The following is a 20,944-nucleotide window of genomic DNA, read 5'->3' as shown; positions in this document are numbered from 1 at the left end:
GAGAGAGAGAACATGAGAGGGGGAGGGGTGGAAGGAGAGGGAGAAACAGACTCCCTGCTGAGCAGGGACACCCTCCACCCCCCCCCACCCCAGCAAAGAACTTAATTGAGTAGAGCCTGGGTATCTGGTTGTTTGGTCTACCTGTCAGGGGCACCTGATGCTGTGCTGTTTAAAAACCCATCAGCCTTCCCAGAAAGCCTGTGGGATTGTCTGAAAAGGCATACAAATTGGGACCCCAAGGCCCAAGTTAATCAAATGGTCCTTAATACCTATATCATATCTCAAAGTGTTCCAGATATCCGCAGAAAGCTTCAAAAATTAGCAACAGGTCCCAACACTAACTCCACTCAGCAAAGACAGCTTTTAGGGTATTCAATAACAGATGGGACAGAGGATGAAAAAGAAGATAAGAAAATGAAAAGGCAAAGCTGCCCTTCTGACAGTAGCTCTAGTCTTCATGAGGTAATCCAGGAGAAGAAAGGAAGTCCCCATGCGTAAGTGTCCCCAGCCCCAATCCTGGGACCAAGAGACCAGACACAAAACTGGGTTACAATCAGTTCACATACTGTAAGCAAGAGGGGCACTGGAAATCAGATTGCTCTAACTGCCTGGGAAAGGGAAGTGGGGGGCGCCTGGGTGGCTCAGTGGGTTGAGCCGCTGCCTTCGGCTCAGGTCATGATCTCAGGGTCCTGGGATCGAGTCCCGCATCGGGCTCTCTGCTCTGCAGGGAGCCTGCTTCCTCCTCTCCCTCTCTCTGCCTGCCTGTCTGCCTGCTTGTGATCTCTGTCTGTCAAATAAATAAATAAAATCTTTAAAAAAAAAAAAAAAAGAAAGAAAGAAAGAAAGGGAAGTGGGATGGCAAAACCAAATCACTCCAGTGCCCCTTGTAGAAAACCAGATCCTCATCTCCCCTGAGGAGTCCTCTGGCCTTAGCAGTAGGAGAAGAGCCAGTTGAATCTCCTTGAGACAAGAACCACCTTTCCTCTATGGAACACCCAGAATGGTAGCCTTTCCAATAGAAATGTAACATAAGAGAGTCTCAGTAAAAGAAGAGACCAAATGATTTCTGGAGCCTTTGACCTGTGAAATGGGCCAAGATTAAACACCCCTGTTCAAAACCTGGCTCTCAGCTTCCATAAAGTTACTTGTTGTCAAGGATAAGTACAAATCATAACAATAAGGTGTTTTGTGTGTCTGTCTGTCTAGGTGGTATTTTTGACATTTGGATGGTATTGCAAAAAGTCATTTATAAAAGAACTCTATTAGGTTTAAAGGCAAGTGCTTATAAAAATTATGTATTCTAAAACTCAAAGCTTCTATTGGTTCTTGAGTTCAGGAGGTCAGTCCTGAGTTCAGGGTTCAGGCCAATGACAAAATGGGGAATAGGAAATATCTAAAATTAATTTATCAAGAAACAGCTGTATATAGCATATTACTTTAAAATAAGGGGGAAAAATGCAATCACCACAAGACAATTAAAAATGGTTGCTCCTAGGGATGAAAAGGAAACTGGTTTTCAATTTTTTTAAGCAACATGCATATGGTATGTTTATGGGTCAGAATATTTCCATTATTCACACAGGAAAAATGACTGATGTAAACAGTTTCCTACAACTAACAATGCTGAAGTTCACCTGACAGAATTCACTCTGCCTTTAGGCAAATTATACTTTTAAACACGGAGTTTAGAAGTTTAAGTCCATAAGGAAATGATAGACACTACAGTCTCACTAGTTTTAAGTCCCATGCTGATCACTAAGAGAAGGGAGCAAGGTGAAGGGTGGCAATACGCCACCCCAGAATACACCACTTTAATGGAACCACTGTTTCTGAGCTAAAAACACTTAAAAAAACAGGTGCAGGGGCACCTGGGGGGCTCAGTCTGTTAAGCGGCTGCCTTCAGCTCTGGTCATAGTCCCAGGATCCTGGGATTGAACCAAGCACTAGGCTCCTTGCTCAACGGGGAGCCTGCTTCTCTCTGTCTGTTGCTCCTCTTGCTTCTGCCCTAATAAATAATTTTAAAAAAGAAAAAAAAAATAGGTGCAAGAAGGGTACTCTCTCTCCCTTTTCTTCCTGAAAATAGGCTAGTATTTGCCATCTCCATATGGAGGATGTCCTCTCTAAACCAGAAGGAAAGTATCATTCTCATCATCAAGGATGTCAGGTCAAGACAGAATTCTACATAAACCTTATTTATTTCTTACCTTCGCTTGGCTTCCTCACGTAGTTTACTTTTCCACGATTGCCTCTCTTTGTTCAACCTGGTATAAAAAGCCTTTAGGTTTTGCCACTTCTTTGAGCCATCTCCTTATGAGGGCTTCCATAGCACCTAAAATTTGTATTAAATAAACGTGTATCGTTTTTTCCTATTTACCTATCTTATGTCAACTTAATTCTCAGGACCAACCAAAACCCAAAGATGGTAGAGGTAAAATTTTGCCTCCCCTGCAGAGGCAAACCCTACATACATTTTATTCTGTTAATGCACAGCAAACAAATGTAGTTGTTTACACCCCTATTTTCTGTTGTAGGAAAAATAGAAGCTTGGTATTAGAACACAGAGTGGTACCCTTGGGATGCAGTATGTTGCTCAGGAATGGAATTTATTCTCTAGCTTATTGTTCAGATTAAGCTGCCATTTCCCAGTGAGGCCTACAGAATATGCTAAGAGGAACTGTGAGGAAAAAGATGTTTCACGGTAATCATATTTTAGAAACGTTCGATTTCTTTACTGTAGGTCTTCACAGAACCACCATTATGTTAGTGTATATGGTGATTCTCCAGAAAAAGGATATTCCTCTATGCCTCAAACAGTAAAGCACTTTAATGTTTGTTAAATTTTAAAAGGAAGAAAAAAATAAAAAAAAGGAACCCCAATTGGTTTTTTGATGGTAAAAATCCATTACAAAAGGAATAAAGAGGCAGCTGCTAGTAGGTTCAGGGTAATCTAGAAATCTGAAAATCTCAAAATTCCCCCAGAACTTAAAATCCTTCCCAGGACTGATAGTATCTTTTAAAGTCTCCTGGCTATTTGGTTGCATTTGTGAGGTACACCGATGTTTATGGGGGTCTCATCTTTTTTTTTTTTTTTTTTTTTCGTTTGGGGCTCAAACTCATGACCCTAAGATGAAGAGTTACAGGCTCCACCAACTGAATCAGCCAGGTGCTCTGGCAAACAGAAGGTTTTATGTGGCTTTTCTAAAAGAGAAATTCATTTTGCTAAAAATCACATTTGACATACTTTTTGAAAAAGAGACTTTGGGTGCTAAAAGGGATTTCTGAATGTCAATTTATTTTCATGTTTTTTAAGTCAAGATTATATGAACTATGTATGAACTACCCGGTTTTTAGATACCAGAATAAAAAGAACAAGCAAAAGTTGTACAGGATAACTGATTCTTTTTAATCTGAACAGAAAATAAGTAAGTAGACAAGTTTGCCAAAGAGAGTGGTAAAAACTGAATGTTACATATTATGGAATCAGTACATCAAGTTTTACTTTGGTAGCCGGTGATTCTTATAGTTAATTGTGCAAAAAAAATAAAATCAGTTATACTGAAACAAGATTATAAAATGCCCATTTCTGAACCCTAGTCTGATAAAACTGATTTCATATCTAGCTTATTGATAAAATCCCATTTCAGTTTTCCCTGTGCAAAAAATACATGTAAGTCATTAATGGTGGCTTGGTGAGGTGAAATCAATTTCTCTTGGGATAGTTCAACATAATGACCCAAATATAAAAAGTTATTCAAGATTCACAGAGATAAACCAGTGCCTAGGAAACATAATTCACCCATGTGCGTAATTATAACGTTTTTTAAACATAAAATCACAGTCAAAGACAGTGATAACATTGCATACTCAGTGCATTACTTCATGTAGTGCATTCCTATGGCTCATTTGGAGTTTAACAAATGTAACCACCACACTTCTAATGAATGGGCTTTTAACATACACAGATCCATCCAATTCTTTTAAAAAATCTGAAACTCTTATTAAAGAGCTTGAGCTTGACATGTAAGGACTTTATGCCTTAATATCCCAAACATTGGGAAGATTAGGTGTGAAACATAGTAACCACCCCTTGTAAGCAAGACTGCACATAAACTTCTGTTATATTCCCACAAAGAACCCTCAGAACAACTCAATACTGCAGACTGAGAGGGGCACACTTATTATTTAGCCAAAGAAATTTCAAATGGCTTTCCTGGAGTCAAATGTACCCCAAGATCTATACAAGGAATGAGTATAACGGTGGCAGCTAAAGCAATCTGCCACTGCGTGATAAATGCTATTATGCATCAGGTTATATGTTTTGATAAAATACTATGATTTGTTTCCTACAATCATGGAGCACAAGAAAATGAAGCTCAAGACTATTTTGTAAGAACAGGATAAATGATGACCCCAGTTTTCAATAGGGTTCTTCATTGAAGGAAAAGATAGAGCCATAAAAGTCAAATTAGCTGACTTCAAATGGTTTACATCCCAGGATGAATCAGATTACACTGATTTAAGCCCAATTTAATTTAGGCAGGTTTTTAACCACAAGAATAAGGACATTCTTAGTACATATTAATAATTAAACCAACATATACACAATTAGCAAGATCCTATATAATATTAAATGGTTTAACAACTTGTTCTCAATTATTTCATATCTAATTATTTGTTGTTTTAAGAAAAAAATAAAAACAAAACCCAAGCTCAGCTTTATTTTACAACATACTGTGTATTTCTAAGTGTGTTCTTTAATGATTTCATTGAAGCAGAACAGCTCTCCAGATTCTAAGAGCCAAACTCAACCGTATCTTCTGTTATCTGTTTAAATTCATAATTGCCTCTGCCATCCATATGCAGGTAGTACTATGGGAAAGAAGTGGGGGGAAAGAAATCAATGACTAAGATAATTTCATTTTTGTCAGGAATTTATGCAGAGGTTATTATACAAGAAAATGGAAATTATTTTAAGCTACTAATACCTTCAAAAGTTTTATACCCAGAAAGGTAAGACTAAATGAAGAAGTCCATTCTCTTTAATATAGCAACAATGTGATTCTGCTTGGAGTGGACAGAGTACTTTCCTTTATAAAAACCAAAATACCAAAATTCCTCATTATTTTGAAGGAAACAAACATACAGGCATCCTACATATCAGAATGCTTCCATAATTCCACATCCAATCCAATGTACCACAGGCTGAATTGCACTAAGGATAAGCCTAATCAACGGGGAATTCTTGAATATTTCCTTTATCTGGTTTCCTGGATTAGTTCGGAACCTCTAACTTAAGGCTTTTTATTTGTTTGTGGTCTTAGTAGAGGAGTAAAAGAGCTATACGGTATGCCTGTATATCCCATCCTATGAAGACACTTAGGACAACAGCTAGAAAGACTTCTGTTTTATTTAGCAGCTTTTTATTTACAGAAAAGATATGTTTTCCCATCTTCTATCTATTCTGGCCTCTGACATTAACATCCCTCCGTCACACAATCTCTGCTTGGTACTCTGCACTTGTCTCCCCCACCAGAAGAAGAGGGGAGGTCAAATCCAAAAACTCTCACAGCTCTGTCGCTATGATATTTATGAGCTCCTGAGAAAACACCAAGGCTTGGATACTTTTTAAACTGCTTTGATTATTAGTTATTCAATTTCTCATTTCATTCTGAAAAATGGACAAATTATAAGAATTAATGGACAAATTACAAGAATAAAAATTATCTTTAAAAGTCACACAGCTATATAGAATTCCATTATTTTTACTAAATACTTTCACAGAGGCTACCTCTTCGATATTCATGGTAATCTAAGAGACAGGAAGGCAAGGATCAATAACTTTATTATATGAAGGAAGCAACGGATGCCAGTCATGCTTGAAGCCAGGTTTTCTGAGTTCAAATCCCATACTTTTCATCTTATCTGTATACTATCATCTTAACCATAGGGTTATTGAGGTTAAAGAAAGCACTCTGTATCCCCCAAGGACATTCAACTCAGTACTTGGGGAAAAAGTTGCTCCATCAGGTATGTATTTTATGGACCAAGATACCCTGTACATTTGTTCTAATTTTTCTCAAACCCTTTCTTTTACCTAGAATGTCTTTATCATTTAGGAAGGAAGAAAGAGAAGGAAGGTAAGAGAAAAAGAGAGGGGAAGGGAAAGGGAGGAGAGGCAAGGGAAGAGTTGAGTTAACAGGGTTTATTTAGTTTGGGGTTTGATCATGAAGATCTTGAAGAGCTGAAAAGAACTGCCATACTGAGAACGGCACTGTTAGAACACCAGGATACATAAGGGATCCATACCAGTGCAAACCTCACTGTAATGGCTATGTAAATTATAGTAAATACTTAATGATTCTGTTTTATTACAGTCCAATGATAAACACAGCTGACATTATTCAGTTTCCCCTTACAGCCATGATCTCACTAAAAATGTCCTTAAACTTTCTGCCATCTAATCCTTCCTAAGACTCTTTCCCTTCTGTCAATACTGAGTGGTGAGAAAACTTCACTTAGCCATAGCTGTGATAAGGTTGTGTAAAGTTTAGTCAGCTATTATACAATAGTGATTTCTAAAAATGGAGAACCACTAACTGGTTCTCTACTATCTCTCCAATCAGTTAGGGCTTATTAAATATGTATTAGAGATTTCAAAACTGATAACTACAATATTTAAGGAAAATTTAGAATCACGTTTTGTCCTTCAAGGTATATATTTGTAAGAGAACATATACCAGGAAATCTAAAACCATAATCACCTGAATTCAAGTATTTAAATGAGATAAAATTCCACTATACCATTCAATATAAGAAATACAAACCTCATGGTGTTTCCAAAGAGACTTTCTATGTGACACAGTGAAGAGGGTGATGCCAACCTAATACAAAGAAAATGATTTAAGTTTTTATCAGTAACACAGAATCACAAATTAAACTCATCTACATATTTAAACTATTAAAATGACTGTTTTCAGAAGCTATAATTAAAAATCAATGTAAAAGAGAAAAAATAACAAATGATGCCGATGTTCAAGGTGATGCAAAGTACAGACCATCAACCACATAATAAAAACACACAAGTATCCATAAATTCTTTAAAAAACAAACAAACAAACAAACAAAAACAACCTAACAGGTACTAGCATTAAGTGTACTATTTTGTTTGGGGCAGAAAATATATATCCTGACCCAGATTCTATTTTATTGTGAAAAATATGCGAAAAGAGTATAGGAATAGTAAAAATAGCAAGAGGTCAAAGTCAGGAAAATTAAATCAACATGGTACTGTCTACAGTCAATCTGTTTTTCAAATACAGGGTCACACTCCTTTATTGGAACCTGTTTTGGATTATGTCTGGGGCAAAATTCTCGGGCAGAAAATTGAATGTTTCTGTGGCAACGTTATAACACCGACACTGAGATAAGTTAAGAGTTTAAATATCTTCTGCTAGTTTAGGCAAGGTTTAACTACCCTATTAAGCATGCTACAAAATAATGAAAAATCTTTTAGTTTTGAGACCTTATTGGGTTTTTTTGTTGTTTGTTTGTTTTGTTTTGTTTTGTTTATTTGAGAGAGAGAGAGCATCAGAAGGAGGACGGGCAGAGAGTGAAGCAGGCTCCCCACTAATCAGGGAGCCTGACATGGGGCTTAATCCTGGGACCCTGGGATCATGACCTGAGCTGACAGCAGATGCCTAACCAAATAAGCCATCCAGGTGCCCCAAAATCTTACTGGTTTTTAAACTCTAAGTAAAGATTCAGAGATTTCTAATAACGATTAAAACAACAACAACAACCCACCAATATAACTGCAGAGGCTCTGGATCAGTGGTTCTCAACTTGGGGCTGTTGGGAGGAGTTCTATCCATCAGGGAACACTTGGCAATGTCTGGAGACATTTTTGATTGTCACAATTGAGAGTGCTACTAGCATCTAATGAACAGAGGTCAGATATGCTATCAAATATCCTATAAAGAAAGGACAGCTCCTCACAACTGAGGATTAGCTGAGGATTATCCAAAATGTCAACAGAGCTGAGACTGAGAAACCCTGCTCTAGATCGTAGTTACTTAAAATGGATCTCTTCAGGCTGAGAGATAAATGCTTGAGTATCCAGATAATTCCAACATGAGTTCTAATTTTATTTTAATTAATAAATTTTTAAAAATTAGCCAAAGTATATTCTGGATCATTTCTACCATGAGATTTAAGTGTCCAAGTCTGTGTTTGTACTTTGCTGGTACAAAGTGATTACTTCAAGTGAGAGCAGTTGGGGTGCCTGGGTGGCTAAGTCAGTAAGTGTCTGACTCTTGATTTTGGCTTAGGTCATTACTTCAGGGTTATGAGATGGAGCCCCAAGTTGGACTCTGTGCTGGGTGTGGAGCCTGCTTAAGATTCTCTCTCCCTCTGTTTCTTCGTTCCCTACTCTCTCTCTAGAAATAAATAAGCAAATAAAGTGATAGCACTTAACACGTTTAATGTGCCATAACTTTGGATGTCATGTGGAAAAGTTTTCAAATTGGTTACAAACTGCATGACAAAATAAGTTACTAGTAACACATTTCAATGGTACGCTTACTTTTTTCTTTTTTTTTAAAGATTTTATTTATTTGACAGAGATCACAAGTAGGCAGAGAGGCAGGGAGAGAGAGAGGAAGGGAAACAGGCTCCCCGCTGAGCAGAGAGCCCGATGAGGGGCTGGATCCCAGGACCCTGAAATCATGACCTGAGCCAAAGGCAGAGGCTTTAACCCACTGAGCCACCCCCACTTACTTGATTTTTTTTTTTTTTTTTTTTAAAGATTTTATTTATTTATTTGACAGAGAGAAATCACAAGTAGATGGAGAAACAGGCAGAGAGAGAGAGAGGGAAGCAGGCTCTCTGCCAAGCAGAGAGCCCGATGCGGGACCCGATCCCAGGACCCTGAGATCATGACCTGAGCCGAAGGCAGCGGCTTAAACCACTGAGCCACCCAGGCGCCCCACTTACTTGATTTTTGAAAGCTCTCTTCAGATAACCTTATTTTATGACTCTACAGTAATTGGATCAGGTCTCAGCTTAATGAAAGCATTCTTTCTGATAGAATTACTTAAATAGGATACAGAAGCAAAATTCAAAATATAAGATCTGGACCTCAGACTGTATCTTTCCATAATTAAATCCCAAACTGGTGGTTTAGTTTCAGCAAAACAGTATCAGAGGTCTCTTTAATGTTACCAAATTGAAACTGTGTTTTGTCTGTACTTAATTTGTAAATTTTTATTTGTTTTGTGGCTATAAATGAGCTCTAAGTTCAAGGAGTTCATATCTCATTTCAACTGTTATTACAGGAATATAATTAAAACTGGAAACTGAGGACCCCGTAAGAATTTTCTTTTATTTATTTTAAATTTTTTATAAGATTTTATTTATTTATTTGACAGAGATCACAAGTAGGCAGAGAGGCAGGCAGAGAGAGAGGAGGGAGCAGGCTCCCCGCTGAGCAGAGAGCCTGATGTGAGGCTTGATCCCAGAACTCTGGGATCATGACCTGAGCAGAAGGCAAAGGCTTTAACCCACTGAGCCACCCAGGCACCCCAAATTTTCTTCTTTTAAACAGAATCTACACTTTTATTGGAAAGTTGCATTTTTTGTGGGGAAATATAGCTTATAACTAAACATAAGGGGACAGCACACAGTCAAGACTACCACCAAAGAGCCTCTAAATCACTGATCAAATAGAGACTACACCTCCAATACCTATAAATCTGAAAGTTTATAGGAACAGATACATAAAAATATTATAAATGAACATAACTGATTCAAGAATAGAAAACAAACCATTAAAGAAATAAAATCAGTACAGAAAAATCTTCCTACAAAGATTCATGTAGCAAATTTATTCTTTCCTCATTATACCAATGCTTCTCAAACTATAATACGCATTTGAATCCTCTGGGAATTTAGTTAAAATGTGGACTCTAATTTAGTAGGGCCAGAGAGGCTGCATTCTAACAAGCTCCCAGGAGATGCTGATCAATGACCACACTCTTAACAGTACGAATTCATACTGTAAATATGCAACATGACCTTTTATATTTACTGTAAACCCCCAATAACACTTACAAATTGTTAAAAGACTCCTGTACTTCCTTTACTTACATAACACTGAAAAACAGTTAGGATATACTGCTCTTACTCTCCAAATCCAACAAGAGTATAGATGGTATGACAACCACCACAGAACTACCAAAGAGTTAAAGAACAGTATCAATACACACAGCCTCAGAAAGGCTACCACAAGAAACTCTGGTAAAATGTTGCCCAGGCCAGAGGAGGGGAAAAAAGGACAAACTGAAAACTACCAAATGACTACTGTCAAGGTTTCCTGATTAAAAAAAAGAGATATTTAGGCTTCATTCTTAATGGAACACATTAAGAATATCTCAGTTTATTAACTCTGAGTATAGGGAATGAGGTAAAAGAGAAGTAAATTTAGATACAGTATTTGTTTCAAATCTAAGATATAGACAAAGAGAATTATATACAGAATTCATTTATAATTTTTTAACTCATATCATTAATTATCATTTGAAATCTTTGTTAAAGCAGAGAGAACACCCTTTGATAGTCATTTTGAAATCTCTTTGGATAGACATCTGGTTGGATACACAGTAAACCAAGAATGACAGGGACCCTCAAACTAAGAACCTGAAATGCTTACCTTTCGACAATGACTGTAAATGTAACCTTCCACATCCACACTAACTGCACTTGTGCATTCATCCAAAATAGCAAACTGGGGTTTATGATAAAATAATCTTGCCATCTGAAGCATAAAAGGAAATATTTTATAATCACATGCAGAAATTAATAAGCTAAAATAGATTTACCTTAAATTAAATATGCATTGAGTCTTGGAAAGCAAGAATGAAAATTATTATACCTCAAAAAACCTACTTCCCCCAAAGAGAAATATATTTAAAAGAAACAAAACCTATGTGTCTTTACTATCGTCCCAAAGGGGAAAATGTAACACACAGGAAATTTACTGTTAAGAGTTAATCTAAAACATTTAAGACTGATGTGAAATGTGACTGAGATTTAAACTATTATAGAATGTTCTCTAAACAAGATTAGAGGGTACATATTTTAACCAAATCTTAGAATTCAGACTCCAGATGGCTTAAATGAAAAAAATGTATTTATTTCTGAACATTTTATTGCTTAAGTAATGTCAATTAATATTAAGCTGCCAATTAATATTTACACCAATAATTTTTTAAAAATATTTTATTTATTTATTTGACAGACAGAGATCACAAGTAGGCAGAAAGGCAGGCAGAGAGAGAGGAGGAAGCAGGCTCTCTGCTCGGCAGGGATAGATGCGGGGCTCTATCCCAGGACCCTGGGATCATGACCTGAGCCGAAGGCAGAGGCTTTAACCCACTGAGCCACCCAGGCGCCCCTACACCAATAATTTTTGAGTGCACCCATTTTGTGTCCCTGAGGTTAATACTAAATGTGCTCATTTTTAAGCGTCTACTAATTTTATAAGTAAAATTAACACCAAGAATGTTATAGCTTCCATTTCTTCAATTAGCAAAAATGCTGAACACCTTCTCACTTATTTTCCATATGTATTTTATTTTCGGGGAATTATTTACTCTGATTCTTTGTCTAACAGGTATTCCAACTGGTCATATGCTCCTAGCAATAATCACCATGTGCCAAGACCAATGGACAATTTTATATTCTTGCCCAGTTTATCTTTTCTGCTACATGCAATTCAGATGACCACTTCCTCCTCCATGAGAAAGTGACAGTGAAACATAGTCTTAACATTTCTTCTCACTTCTTAAGCTGCTTCCTCAGTTTCTTTACCAGCCTTTTCTTCTTCACTTGACCATTAAATTTTGGGGTTCCTCAGGGCAAATTTGTAAGTCCTTTATCCTATATTGTATTTGTAAGTCCTATATCCTATATTGTCTCTCCCTGAATGATCTCATTGATTCCCATGATTCCAAATATTATTTACATTTGTGGACTCTCCATACCTTCTGCTCTTCCAATTTCTAGACTGCTAAATAAAAATTCCTATTTGATATTTCCATCAAATTTCACCGAATTTTCCCTTTAAAATCCATCCATCTACCCCACTGCACCTTAAACATTTCAGAAAATAACACTATCAAACAGCTGCTCAAGCTTGAAGGCCACAAGTCCTCGCTTCTCTCCCTCCCTTTCACACATCCACCCTCATATTTTTTAGTCCAGTCGAGTAAGTGCTTCAGAGTTTGTAGTCTACTCACTTTCTCCCTTCTCCACAATCATGCTCTCAGCCCAGAACACAACCATCTCCTGCTTATAGCCTACTTCCTCTTTCACTCCCCTCCAATCCATTCTCCCTATAACCAGAAAGGAGTTTTCAGAAATGTAAATCAAATGACACTCTTCTCTTCAACTTCCCACTTTACTTTGAACAAAATCCACTTCTTACTGGGGCATCCCTGCAGAATCAGATTCCTTCTTGTTTTCTAACCTCAACATTCAGGCCAAAATTGCCTCTTCTCAACTACCAGGACACAAGGGGTCTTACGCCAGAGAGGTTTAGCACATGTCACTTTCCTTTTGTCTCAAACACTTTCCTTTTGTCTGCTTTTTACATCTTTGAAATTACTCCTCAAATCTACCCTGAGCCCTCCACCTCAAACCAAGTGGGTGCCTACTGCAACTTCTCTGCAGCCCTTCGTATGCTGTGAACTGTATGTTCTCTTTGTCTACTCTTCTAGGCTATTATATTCACTTAAGTAGAAACTCTATTTTAACCACTACTGTACACCCAACACTTGCATGAAGGAAACATGTAGATATTTGATAAATTAAAACATAAGCAGTACTCCCTATCTGAGGAGATAAGAAAGGGGAAGCAGCAAGTATAGACTACTAGAAGTTCAGCTGTGCAGAGAACGCCAGAGGATCTTTGGTTAAGGCAGAGTTTGCTTTTTACATCAGGGAGATCTGAAAATGTCTTTCTGAAAGAGAAAGACCAGAAGAGATTAAATATAGGGTGTGAAGGAAAGAGTATGATATACTGAAGGAAAGAGTATAATACAGTCAAGAGGAGTGAAGGCCCAAAAACATGGAGACATTTAGCCTTTCTCAAGAGGAAGGATGACATATCCCCCACAGACAGAAGCAGGGAGGTCAGGACAGTCCAGTGTGAACTTCATTAAGAGGACTGATTATCTGACGGCATGCCACAAATGCCCTCCTGCCATGTTTCCATGGATCTCATCATCACATTTGGCATACTGGATGGCAATTTTCTCATGTATCTCTCTCCCACCATGCTGTCAGTCCTTGCTACCACAGTATGAGAAGACTGTAAGGTGAGCAAGCACATGAACTTTGCAATGGTACTACCACCTGAGCTCGGCCGGCCCCCACCCCCACCCCACATGGTAACCTGTACTAGTGGATCCTTGCTTGGCAGCCTACTTCACGGTGCTACAGTTCAATTTCCTCTGTACAAGGGGACACTCAACAGTTCCTGCCTCAAAGGACTGACAAGAATTCAATGTAAAGGGCCTAGCCTACCACCTATCTATTATGCACTCAATAAAAATGAGCTGTCAGTAACTGACATAATACCAGCTTTTTAAAGTAGGAAGTGAGCTCTTCTGCTGGGAGTAGGAAATGGGGTAGAAAGCCTGAGACTGGTAGTTTTTAAGTGATTATTGTGAAAAATGAGAAAGAGGGGCAAAAGGAAGATGATCACCAGGGAACATGAAAGGTGGTGGCACCAAATTCTGATCTTTCAGCTGCGCTCAGAGGCCTATATACAGAAACTGTTCAGACAAAGAACTGTTTGCCTCAGGCCTACATACAGAGAGAACTGTATATAAGCAAAGAACTGTTCTTGGGCTGCAGCTAAGGTAATATGAGGAAACAAAAAGCAGGAAAGGAAGTTAAGGGAAAAGGAGCATTTGTTTATTCCTTTACGAAATACTTCCTGACTACCTCCTATGTGCCAGGCCCTGGATTATTAAGTCTATGCTGGACAGGAAAGGAGGTAGAGTCAGAAGGGGACTGAGTAATCATAAGAAAAGGGGGGGTCAATATTCAAGATATCTGTAAGTCTGAAGAAGGGAGACAGTTGCCAATTTCTAAAGGAAAAAGAATTAATTACAAAATTGGTTTTATAAAATACTAACAATTTTATGAGAGTGTTATCTCTAGTAAGTGGTTTTGACCCTTCTTTTCTTTAATTAAAGATTTATTTATTTATTAGAGAGAGATAGAGAGCACAAGTAGGCAAAGCAGTAGGCAGAGGAAGAGGGGGAAGCAGGCTCTCCACTGAGCAGGGAGCCCGATGTAGGGCTCGATCCCATGACCCTGGGATCATGACCTGAGCTGAAGGCAGCTGCTTAACCAACTGAGACACCCAGGTACTCTGGTTTTGGCCCATCTTTATACTTTTATAAATATTCCAACTTTTTAATCTTACATACTTTTTCATAATTCATAATTCATAATAAAAAAAGACCACTACTAAATAGGAAGGACAAGTAGAGTGGAGTGGGAAAGAGAACTATCAGTCAGAGAAATAAGATATCGCAACTTATGATATTGGGTAGAGCAACCCTGGGTGGTAATGGCTGGGCCGAAAGGGGTGCAATGAGTTAAGAAAAATGTTACTTGAGACTCTGAGGGGCAGTGAGAGAAGAGAACTGGAGAGGCAGTCCATCGGCACATCAGAGGCTATATAATGTACTAGTCAGGAGCAATTAGTCTGACATCACACCCCCCTGCACTTTAATCTCCATTCTGCCACTCAGTAGCCACATGGCATTAGGAGGCTACTTAGGCCCTACAAGTCCTTCCCTTGACTGTACCTTAATTCACAGGGCTGTTGGGAGAATTACATCGAGTCTGCCATTCAAAACCAATGCTTCCTTCATCATTATTCCAGTGTACTTTTATTATAGCTATAATTGAAGACTGCCTTGTGTTACAGTTAGTTGAGAATACCAGGATCTCCTACCTAGATTATTAAGGGCAGACACCTATCTCAGAGCCTTGCAAAGAATAGACCCCCAGCTGAGAGTGAACTCTGGGGAAATTATACCATGATTAAGTTTTTCACTAAAATTATGGAATAATTATCTTATTTCCTTTCATTTACTCACTTTCCTCAAGGAATTTTAGAAATGTGTTCACCAGACCTCCCTTTTATTCAGTAGTATTATTCCATTCCCTCCAATTCAAATCTGACTTTCCTTACCCAAAAGTTCCCTTGTTTCATCTGTTTACACCAACCAATCTCCAGTCTTATATATTCACTGTTTTGTGTGGTTAGACCTTTCAATCTATTTTTCCTTAAAAAGTATAATTTTTATAATTTATAAATTATTAATTTTTACAATTTATAAAAATTACATCCTCACTTCCCTCATTTTTTACTTTGCAGATTTTCAAGCCTAACCAAAAACTGTAAGAGCATTAAAATGACCATACACAAACTTCACCCAATTTCACCAGCCTCGACATTTGTTGTATTAGCCTTCCCTGTCTCCCCACAAAACTTCTGAAGGTAGCAAAACAATAAGCTCTCTTTTAAATTTCACAACCGATTCTCCAAATATTGGTCTATACAGAACACAGGTGCCAGTGACTTGGTCATGCAGCAGTGTCATGGGTGAGTTTCTCCATTTCCCAATCAACTCTATCATGGTTCATCTGGCTTTACAGGGCTCCTCCTTCCACTCCTTCCCTCTCCCCCAAGAAATCCCCTCACTCCTCTAGGCCTTGAATTTCTTATCTTCAAATAAAATCTATCCCCTCTGTACCCTTATACCCCCATCCACAGGATTCCTTAGTTAAGCACATTTATTTTTCTTTCTCTGCATTTATACTGTGTGCCTTTGTGAATCCTGACCTATCCTTCCATAGTCTTTGAAGTCATAGTAACAGGAACTTAAATTTGTTCTCTTGACTTGCAGTTATTTCTATATCATCTTCTAATTAAGTGCAGAAACCTCAATCACTTCAAATTCTCACTCCTGCCATCCAATTTTCACTTTGAGTAGGGCTGACATCTCTTTTCTTTTGTTTATTATTCATTCTTCACTCTATAGATTAATCTCATGTTCCAGCACTAGCCAGACAAAATCACAAGAGCAGGCTGACATGAAGTTCATACAGAATGGGTATGTTCTGGGAAAAATAAGAGGCAACAAAAAAAGGGAGAATATAATTTAAAGATAATGAGTAAGCAATTCGGCAATAAGCCATTTCTCTTGCTGTTTTTCTTTGGTTACAGTTTTCTCTAATTCCTACAAGATTAACACTCTGGGGAAAAAAAAAATTCCTCTGCAGCTGCTCAAACTATGGTCTGCATAGTTAGAAAATGACTCTTTAAAAGTTAACCCTCTTAACAGAGTATTCAAAGTATCATTCTTAAAAGGCAGTGTTTTGTAGTCATGTTTGACCAGGAATAAGTTTAGACAATCATAAAATTAAAACAGCTCTTTTCAGATGCTTCTATTAGGAAAATGTAAAAGTTCTAAATAACTCTGAGTTAGATACTGAGCCCTGAAATCAGGATAGATATAATGGCATAACAGTAGAGGGGAGGGCAGGAGCTGAAAAAAGTGGGAACAGAGTGGATCGTCTCTAACACCTTCAGAAACTTCAGAGAAAACAGCTTAAGTGAGGGGTCAGTAGGGAAAAGATATTAAGACATCTTGGACTACCATATTACCCAGGATCAATATGCTAAAAGGTTCCCCCACTTCAATTAATCCTCAATGGATTAATAGTATATAATTGGAAAACTTATGAATTTTTAAGAATTCTAAATGCATATGCAAGTTATACATTTTCAAGTACTTCTATTATCATTTAAACTAATCTGTACTATAACAGTTGCTAAATGAAAAGACTAAAATAATAATTTTAAATTAATCAATTAATAAAAATAATCAAAATACTGGACTCTAAAAGTGACTTTATGCAACCAGTTACACTGTCATGAAATGTGTTCAGAGTATACTTACCGCCATTCTTTGTTTTTCTCCACCACTGAGGACATCCATCCAATCCTGAACACTGTCCCAGCCTCCTTCACGTTCAAGGATATGACCCAACTGGACATTATCTAAGTATTCCTTTAGTACCTTTTAGCACAATGATTAAAGATGAAATAAAACATAACATAGGCCAACATTCTCTATCTTGCTTTTATTTTTTAAACTACAATCACTATAATTCTATTGCCAATATCACTTCACAAAAGAATATGACACAAAGATAGCCCTGAACCTTCATTTCCTGTCTATACTAATTCTGACAAAACGTATCCAGTAGTTTAAATAAAATAACACTACTGTACATAATTAAAGGATGAGAGACAAGGTTAAATACTCACTAAGCCTTATTTAAGCAGAGTAGTTAACATCTTACTTCCACTTGGAAAGTTATAAGTAATGACAATGTTTTAGAAGTTTTTACAGGATAGGGTAAACTACCTGGCAGTTAAAATACTTAACTAATCTGATTAAGATAAATAATCTGAAATGGAGGATTTCCAGTAGATCTAAGTCATAAACATTTCCTTACTAGATCAGATATCCCCTTCCTTCTCTGATCTTCTCTTCCATCTGGATATATCACTTGGTCTCGAAGTGTTCCAAGGGTCATATAAGGTCTCTGATAGTGACAGAGCAAAAATCACTGTAAGTGACCTTTTAAAAAATAAAAGATCTTTACATCAAAGATTACAAAATAACTAACTCAAACAAGGTCTTACCTGAGGAACATAAAACAACTTTCCTCTCTCAGGTTTAGTTAGACGTCCTCCAAAAAGAGGCCATAACTATAAAAGGAAAAGGAGTGAGGAGAAAAGCAGTTGTAAATTTCACAATGTGACAGATTATATGGCAAAACAAGACCACAAAATCTTGAGACCAACTTGTACTTACTTCACCAAGAACACGGAAAAGTGAACTCTTCCCACAGCCATTTGGGCCACAAATTAAAACATTGGCCCCAGATCGAACCTGAAAGAAAATCAGTCTATGAATTTATAGTGAATATATACTCAGTGAACATTTCCTTACAGTCAAATTGTTTTTTGCTAATGCTAAGCTTTCTTTTTAGCTATAAATGTGATCACTGAATAAAATCAACTTAATCAGAATACAGAACAACAGCTTATAAATTTTGAGGATTCTCAAAAACAAGTATGTGTGTATATGGTCTCGTTTTTAAAAAATGGAATCATACGATATATGTTCTACATGTTACTATTTAACAATATATCACAAATATTCTTCCAAGTCAGTATATTCATTCTATTTTATAAATGTCTACAGTGTATTCCATTCTAAGAATGTACCATAATTTATTTAAAAACTTTCTTTTTGTTCATTGTTTAGGTCATTTGTATTTTGCTTTGCTCTTTTAGATAATACTGCAATGAACCAGAACCAGTGAGCGAATTTATGTATTAGTGAGAAATGTTTCTGTGGATCAGGTTCTTAGAAATCTACATATATTATAAATATTTACCAGTGCTACCAAATCGCTCTGCAACAATGTAAAGTTAAATGAGAAAATGTGATTAAATTCTGAGCTTACAGTCTCATGTAAGTATTTAATAAACTCTGTGAAGAATCAGAAATCTGGGTTACAATTCCAGTATCACAGTATCACACAGCAGTGTATCACAGAAGGAAAGAAGACAACAAAGATGTGAGTTACTCTGGTTGTGGAACCTGCTTTGACAATTTTCAGGCCCTACATTCCTATTATTTAACTCAGTGAAGATTTATTGAATGCTCACAGTCAGGCTCTGCTCTAGGTAATGGGGCTACACTAACTAAACAAAACAAAACAAAACAAAACCTGCTCTTACCACCTTACATTTTAGTAGGAGAGACATATAATAGAGAATACACACAATAAATGAGTAAATTACAGTGTATTGGAAAGTAAGTGCTACGGAGAAAAAAATATATCAAGGTAAGGAAATTTGGGAGTTGGTAGGGGAGGTTACATTTTTAAGGTGGTCAGGCCAGGTCTCACTGAAAATGGTAACTGGGGGCACCTGGGTGGCTCAGTAGTTAGGCATCTGCCTTCAGCTCAGGTCATGATCCCAGCGGCCCCAGAGTCCTGAGATCCAGCCAAGTACTGAACAGAGTAGTTCTAAACAAGTGGTATCGAGTGGGCTCTAGACTTGGGAGATGGCCTACATGGTAGGAATCTATTACTAATCATCAAGATTTTCTGATCTGAACTACTCATAAAGTCATAATAGACATATATCCTAATGGTAACCCTTGGGTCTGGGAGTGTCTTACAAATATACAAAAATACTCCTCTTTCTTTTTCTTTTTAATTGGGTCTGCCATAGTCCCATTTGATTAGGAGACTAGACTGAATCAGCATCACTCTTCACTGAGATGAGATATTACCCACTGCTACTGTTCTGCTCTCCCACTGTTTCCGTGACAGCAGAGTCTATATTTGGCTTGTACAGGGACAGAGCCTCCTGCACAATCAAAACAATACCTAACTCTAATTTTTTTGAACTTAAACTAAAATTATATTGAATGTTTAAATATTCATTTCCCACTAGAGATTACAATCAACTATATCTTCTGAGACAGACTTTATCTGTAAAAGATTTTTCTGTAAGTCTTAACAACTAAGAAAAGTAGATTTCTAAGTATTTCAAAGACTTACTTTTTAAAAGAATTTTGTGGATTCAGAGACTAAGTCAAACCTTACAGTTATTTTATTTATTTATTTTTTTAAGATTTTATTTATTTATTTGACAGAGATCAGAAGTAGGCAGAGACACAGGCAGAGAGGAGGCAGGCCCCCTGCCAAGCAGAGAGCCCAATGCGGGGCTCGATCCCAGGACCCTGAGATCATGACCTGAGCTGAAGGCAGAGGATTAACCCACTGAGCCACCCAGGCGCCCCAAACCTTACAGTTATTTTATAATATTAGACTAGCTTTTCATTTCACATTTTAAATCTAAGCTTATATACAATCATTTAGTAACTTACTTCAAAATTAAGGTCTCGGATCAAAATATCTCCATTTGGCGTTGCTAAAGGAACATGATCAAATCTACAGAAGAAATCGATAAAAAATTACAATTTTACATTAAACATTAAGCAAACATAGCTGAAAGAGAATGCCACTACATGGTTTAACAAATGTTTATGGTGCTAAAGAACTTTTCCTATACATACTTTATAATGTTATCAGCATTGATGATTTCTCCAGCACCAGGTATCAACGGAATGACTTGTGCTCCTTCTTCAGTACCTTAAGTGGAAAATAAGTATTAGAGCATCACAGGACGTCAGCCAAAACTTAAACTATGGGACCTAGTGCATTCATATTTACCCCTTTCCTGTTGCGAGACCATTGTGCGCTCATATTTGCCTTGATTTAAATCCTTTAATACTTGCATTAATTCTGTAATTCGAGCAGTAAAACTGAAATGTAAAAAAAAAAGTCATAATGAAAACTCCAAAGGCCATCGTATCTTTTACTATTATTTTTGCTACTTATTTGAGATGGAACTGACATACAGCATTGTGTAAGTTCAAAACTTTTATGCAAACTTAACTGAAATTCCTAAAAATTATAATTTAGTTTAAATGAAATAACCTAAAAGAAGTTTCTTCGTCATAAAGTATGAGTGATAGTGTATGCATGCTTTATTATCATGTTTCAGTAGGACAGCAGAATGAGGATAAGGGAAGAGGATTCATAGGCTCTCCACCTCAAGAGATAATTACTTCATTAACAGTTGAGTCAAGAAGGTTGTTTGCCACTAGAATTTAAAGGTTTCTAGTAGACACTACACAAGGACTAGTACTAGTTAGTACCCTCCACCGACATAGGAAGTACGGACCGAGTTCCTCCTGGAGTGAGTGAT

General features: G+C 37.2%; 1 protein-coding gene across 1 annotated transcript in view; it reads right to left on the bottom strand.

Annotated features, from left to right (window-relative positions):
• Window positions 1-3,379: 3,379 nt before the first annotated feature.
• Window positions 3,380-20,944, bottom strand: part of ABCD3 (ATP binding cassette subfamily D member 3) — a 75,751-nt gene continuing 58,186 nt past the window's right edge. Inside the window, exons 14-23 of the mRNA XM_059375453.1 lie at window positions 20,407-20,498; window positions 20,250-20,325; window positions 20,061-20,124; window positions 17,967-18,044; window positions 17,795-17,860; window positions 17,605-17,694; window positions 17,043-17,162; window positions 10,706-10,810; window positions 6,825-6,881; window positions 3,380-4,869 (exon numbers count right to left, since the gene is read on the bottom strand). Coding sequence (XP_059231436.1) covers window positions 4,792-4,869; window positions 6,825-6,881; window positions 10,706-10,810; window positions 17,043-17,162; window positions 17,605-17,694; window positions 17,795-17,860; window positions 17,967-18,044; window positions 20,061-20,124; window positions 20,250-20,325; window positions 20,407-20,498 — 826 coding nt within the window. The 3' untranslated portion in view covers window positions 3,380-4,791. The remainder of the gene's footprint in view (window positions 4,870-6,824; window positions 6,882-10,705; window positions 10,811-17,042; window positions 17,163-17,604; window positions 17,695-17,794; window positions 17,861-17,966; window positions 18,045-20,060; window positions 20,125-20,249; window positions 20,326-20,406; window positions 20,499-20,944) is intronic.

This window comes from Mustela nigripes, chromosome 14 (assembly GCF_022355385.1).
Source record: "Mustela nigripes isolate SB6536 chromosome 14, MUSNIG.SB6536, whole genome shotgun sequence".
Lineage (NCBI taxonomy): Eukaryota > Metazoa > Chordata > Mammalia > Carnivora > Mustelidae > Mustela > Mustela nigripes.
This window is presented reverse-complemented; position numbering and strand designations above follow the sequence as displayed.